The sequence below is a fragment of the Phalaenopsis equestris genome, unplaced genomic scaffold (assembly GCF_001263595.1).
Source record: "Phalaenopsis equestris unplaced genomic scaffold, ASM126359v1 Scaffold208075, whole genome shotgun sequence".
NCBI lineage: Eukaryota > Viridiplantae > Streptophyta > Magnoliopsida > Asparagales > Orchidaceae > Phalaenopsis > Phalaenopsis equestris.
The window spans coordinates 242709-247518 of record NW_018227357.1 but is presented as its reverse complement, the minus strand read 5'-3'; the positions used below and the strand labels follow the sequence as shown (position 1 = coordinate 247518).

The following is a 4810-nucleotide window of genomic DNA, read 5'->3' as shown; positions in this document are numbered from 1 at the left end:
TAAATGTTTAATTTAATTATTAGAATTATTTGTTTGTTTTGAGTATTAATTAAATATAAAAAATTATTTGTTGAAATTTGTAGCTAATTTTTGTTTTTACGAACTATTCATTCATTTTTAACCTTTTTTGAATTGACTCAGACTTCTCCTGTCTCCCCAAATACATATAGGGTGGTGATTTTGACTTGAGAATGCAAATAATTTAAAATTTGTGTCACTATGAGCTAGATTTGATGTCAACAACTCTAAAATACAGTAAGGACAGATCAAATAGAATTTGAATTGAGTCAAGCCTAAACCTAATTTAAATAGCTACGCATGTATATAATTATTATATATGCATACCTATTTAAATCAATGCAGACGTGCAACCTCACAATACTTATATTATGTAAATTGTTACATATATATGAATACTTGTTTTTATATTAACCTACGCATCACTTCAAAAATATCACTATGTATCTAACAACTAAACCTGATTTGGGTAAAATTTATCTTTTTTGTATTTTCATCAGCAAATTGAGTTAATTCAGATTTAGTAGGCCTGCTGGTTTTTATAATGAGTAATGTTTTAATTTTATGTAATTTGCTCTTTTTGAGGTTTTTTAGAATTAGTTTTATTTTAAATTAAGAAATGGCTACAAAATTGAAAAATTGAAGTTTTTCTTAGATCTGTGTAGAAAATACCAAGGCTTCAAACTGATGTGTGCAAGGAGTCTTATTCTAAGAAAAATCTAATATTTGTGCGGAGGTACTCATCTCAACTATAAATGGCAAAGTATCTTATGTTTATTATTTATTAATTCCTTATAAATAAATTAGACTTGTGTATTTATGCCAATAGTCATTTCTTCGTAATGAGTATGTTAATAGTATCTAATTTTACTAATAACTTCAATATATTACACATGTTCATCTGTTAAAAATAATTTTATGTTCTCATAGTGTGCAAGTGTTATGCCTTATATATAGCTCAGAAAAATTAGTGACACCATATGCATAACAAGTATATGTAACATAAAGTGTGACATTGTTGCTAAAGAGAAAATATAGGAAAGGTCAGCCATATGGGAAAATTTAACAAATTATGATGACTTACATAGGGAATGACATAAGCACCAATAAATGGGCAATTTTTAGGGACAAACGGGATTCCACTCAATAATTATACACCAGTGTAACTGAGTGTTATCTTGCTATATTAAGGTGATTTTATTATCAACTACAATAATAGGATAACAAATTAGGTAACCATCATTTATATGCGCCAAAACATGAATAACTATTATATGGTACTTCTAAGACTATGACAAGTGAGAATGAGAAATTATTATGTAAGCAATACGTTATACCGAATGATTGCACACATGATAATTATAATTTCATTTCTTGCAAACAATCATGCTTATTGTTTATTAATATGTTGAAGTATTTTTTTCAATTGTCAAACCATGTCTTAACTTTATGTTCAATGCATCAACTTATATATATGATTACTGATATTTTTTTCAGTTAAAAAAAGAAAACTAGCATGAGATATATTCAACATTTTTAGATCACCAAGATTTAAAGTTTGTCAAACGCAAGTCTAGTTTCAAGCTTTTGCTTTAGATAAGGAAAAGAGTAGGTTGGAATGAAATAAGGTTTTCAGATTTGACCTTCATTTCAATATTTTGATTTACAAATTTAAGTGCATCAAATAAAGTGAATGATTAATTTTCTTATAACATATATTAAAAATATATGATGTGACTTTATTAATTTAGACAGGCCTGATTGAGAAAAGTTTTGCTTGACATGGAATGTTTGGCATGAAATGCATTGAGTCTACCAAAATTAATCAGAGTCTACTATTTTTCTTATTCAACAAAAAAAAAAACATTTTCAATTTCTTATTCAACATAAAAACATTTTGTATTTCGCACAATCTTTTGAAGTCTTGTTCAACAAAATAGTTTTTAATAGTAGAAGTTGCAAATCTGAGATGACTAACAGATCAAACATTCTATTGCATGTAGAATAAATACTACATTCTTTCACGCATCACAAACATTCAAGAGAATTATTTGTTTTTTATTAGTATTCATACCAATTTTTGATTGGTTATTCCAAACAACAATTTACCTTAATAATCAATAATTGACTCTTTAATTAGTTTGTTCAAGATTTACTTACATGACACTAAGCTCCTTTGTAATTACATATCTAGCACCTAAACATAAATTTTTTATATATATGCTACCTTATCTATGCATGAAAAAAGATCTATTTTGCAATTTGAAAAGTAAAAAATAATCATATTTTTCATGTGATATGAAAAATTTGGGTAGTATAAATGTAAAAAGTAGCCTGTAGGTGTTAGATACGTATATACAGAGGATTTGGGTGGTATGTATGCAAATGCCCCTTTGTTCGATGCAATTGATCTACCTGTTCAACAAACTTGAGAAGAACTGAATGCTTATTAGCATACTACATTCAGTACATAGCAGAGAGCAAAAAACAAGACTGTTGTGCTCTAAGTTTATGATAGATTGACCTCATACAAGAGATCAGCATAAATGCTAAAGAAAAGGTAAGAAACGTAAATGAAGGGAATGGTTTTCTTGGAACTGTCGAGCATAGAAGGAATCATATGGTTGAAATCACCACTAGTCATAATCGAGAAGTGTGTCGCACCAATTGAAATCCTCCACGGAGGTCGTCATAGGTGAATCAGAAAGGAAGAATCTTGATAAATCCTCCATGGAGATATCGTCAAGAAAAGGAGTTAGAGGAATGGTGTTCTGTTCCTGCGGTGCTGTCTGATCTTGCTGGAATTGGGAAGAAACCATGGCTGCATTGGATGCTTCGAGGAAGCTTAACCTCTCTCTAATCTCTGTTAGGGGAATGGTGTTAGAGGAATGGTGTTCTGTTCCTGTGGTGAAGATATCGTCCATGGAGAAATCATTAAGAAAAGAAGTTAGAGGAATGGTCTTTTGTTCCTGCGGTGCTGTCTGATCTTGCTGGAATTGGGAAGAAACCATGGCTGCATTGGAGGATGCTTCTGCTTCGAGGAAGCTTAACCTCTCTCTAATCTCTGTTAGGGGAATGGTGTTAGAGGAATGGTGTTCTGTTCCTGCAGTGAAGATATCGTCCATGGAGAAATCGTCAAGAAAAGGAGTTAGAGGAATGGTGTTCTGTTCCTGCGGTGCTGTCTGATCTTGCTGGAATTGAGAAGAAACCATGGCTGCATTGGAGGATGCTTCTCCTTCGAGGAAGCTTAACCTCTCTCTAATCTCTGTTAGGCGAATGGTGTTAGAAATATGGAGTTCTGTCCCTGCCGTGAAGATATCGTCCATGGAGATATCGTCAAGAAAAGGAGTTAGAGGAATGGTGTTCTGTTCCTGCGGTGCTGTCTGATCTTGCTGGAATTGGGAAGAAACCATGGCTGCATTGGGGGATGCTTCTGCTTCGAGGAAGCTTAACCTCTCTCTAATCTCTATTAGTTTAGACCTCATTGCTAGCATTTCTTGTGAAACCAGCGGAAGGGAAGGAAAAATCGTTGAATGGTTTTGGCTCCCCATCTCAGATCTACGAAATTGGACGTAACGCTCTTTTATCCGGCGAAATTCGTCGGAGTCCTTCTCCGGCCAGGATTGGACGGCGTTAAGTTCCGGCGAGAAGGAGGCAACGAGCACGTCGACGCCGCAAAGGACGGAGAGTTCGAATGCTTTCCTCTTCAATCCCGTAATTCTCGTCATGTAAGTTGCGTGGCGGGCTCGGTAGTTCTCTCGGTACTTCATCTCCAGTTTTGCTCGCCCCATCGTCTGATCTCTTCTTCTCCGCTTCTCTGCTAGGCTTTCTACAAATAGAGCCAAATTTCAAAATGAGAAAGAAGAATTCTTAACATCCTCCATCTGTTGTTTGGGGGGAAAAACTTTTTTTCAAATTTTTTTTCTGACCGTTGCGAGTAGCCGTTGATAATGACCAGCTTTAACGAGAGTTATTCTCCACTACCGAGTTGATGCGTGCTAATCATCAGATTAATGTGAATTACACTTAGACCATTGGAACGTGCTCTTCGTTCTTATCCGAAACCAGCCTTTCCATGCTGCGAGGGAGATGCCTCATTGGCGCGGACAAAAAGATGGGTATAAAAGGAATGCAATATTCAACTAATTGAAATCTTTTAGAATTGTTTGGCTTAGTAAACGCCATGATCAAAATTTTTTTTTTTTTTTTGAATAAAAACAAATTCAATGTAAAACAAGTTCTTTAAAGTAATGTAATAATCGACATTAGGCATAAGGCATAAGTGCCTAATGTAATAAATTCTTCTGTATAAATTTTGATATAGGTCTTCTTGAAAGGAGATATTACAGAAACTCCTGAGTCCAATCGACATTAGGCATAAGGGCAATAAGAATTTGGAGAGGTCCCTTGCACTCCTACTAAAAGACGTCGATCAAAGTTTTTGAGGCAAGCCCCAAGTTCTCATAAATTTGCATGAGTAGTCTTTGCATAATTATGAGGTGAATGAATCATCAATCCAAATGAAGAATTTGAAAAAAAAATAGTATGATTATGTCGACGGTGGCAGAGATATCCCGAAAGAGTATGCAGGTCCTCTTCTAAGGAAATCCTTAAATTGATGATATATGATCCGAAAAAGACTAGGATCTCAAATCCTATGAAAGACTTCAAAAACAAATCTTTGACGCATCAATCCTATAAATTTAATCATATGTTCCAATACATGCACTCAAATTATTCAAATTCATTTATAACAATAGATGATCCGAAAAGCCAAAACAAATAGAACTTC

General features: G+C 33.8%; 1 protein-coding gene across 1 annotated transcript; it reads right to left on the bottom strand.

The window, feature by feature from the left end:
- Positions 1-2359: 2359 nt before the first annotated feature.
- On the bottom strand, positions 2360-4226 carry LOC110036539. Its single transcript, XM_020741013.1, has 2 exons — positions 3948-4226; positions 2360-3847 (listed from the first exon to the last, which is right to left on the bottom strand). The coding sequence occupies exon 2, from the start codon at positions 3807-3809 to the stop codon at positions 2655-2657; it is 1155 nt and encodes a 384-aa protein (XP_020596672.1). The 5' UTR covers positions 3810-3847; positions 3948-4226; the 3' UTR covers positions 2360-2654.
- Between the last annotated feature and the right edge of the window lie 584 nt (positions 4227-4810).

What these genes read in the sequence shown, in the direction of transcription:
- LOC110036539 (XM_020741013.1), bottom strand. Translation starts at nt 3,809, where the DNA reads ATGGGGCGAGCAAAACTGGAGATGAAGTACCGAGAGAACTACCGAGCC.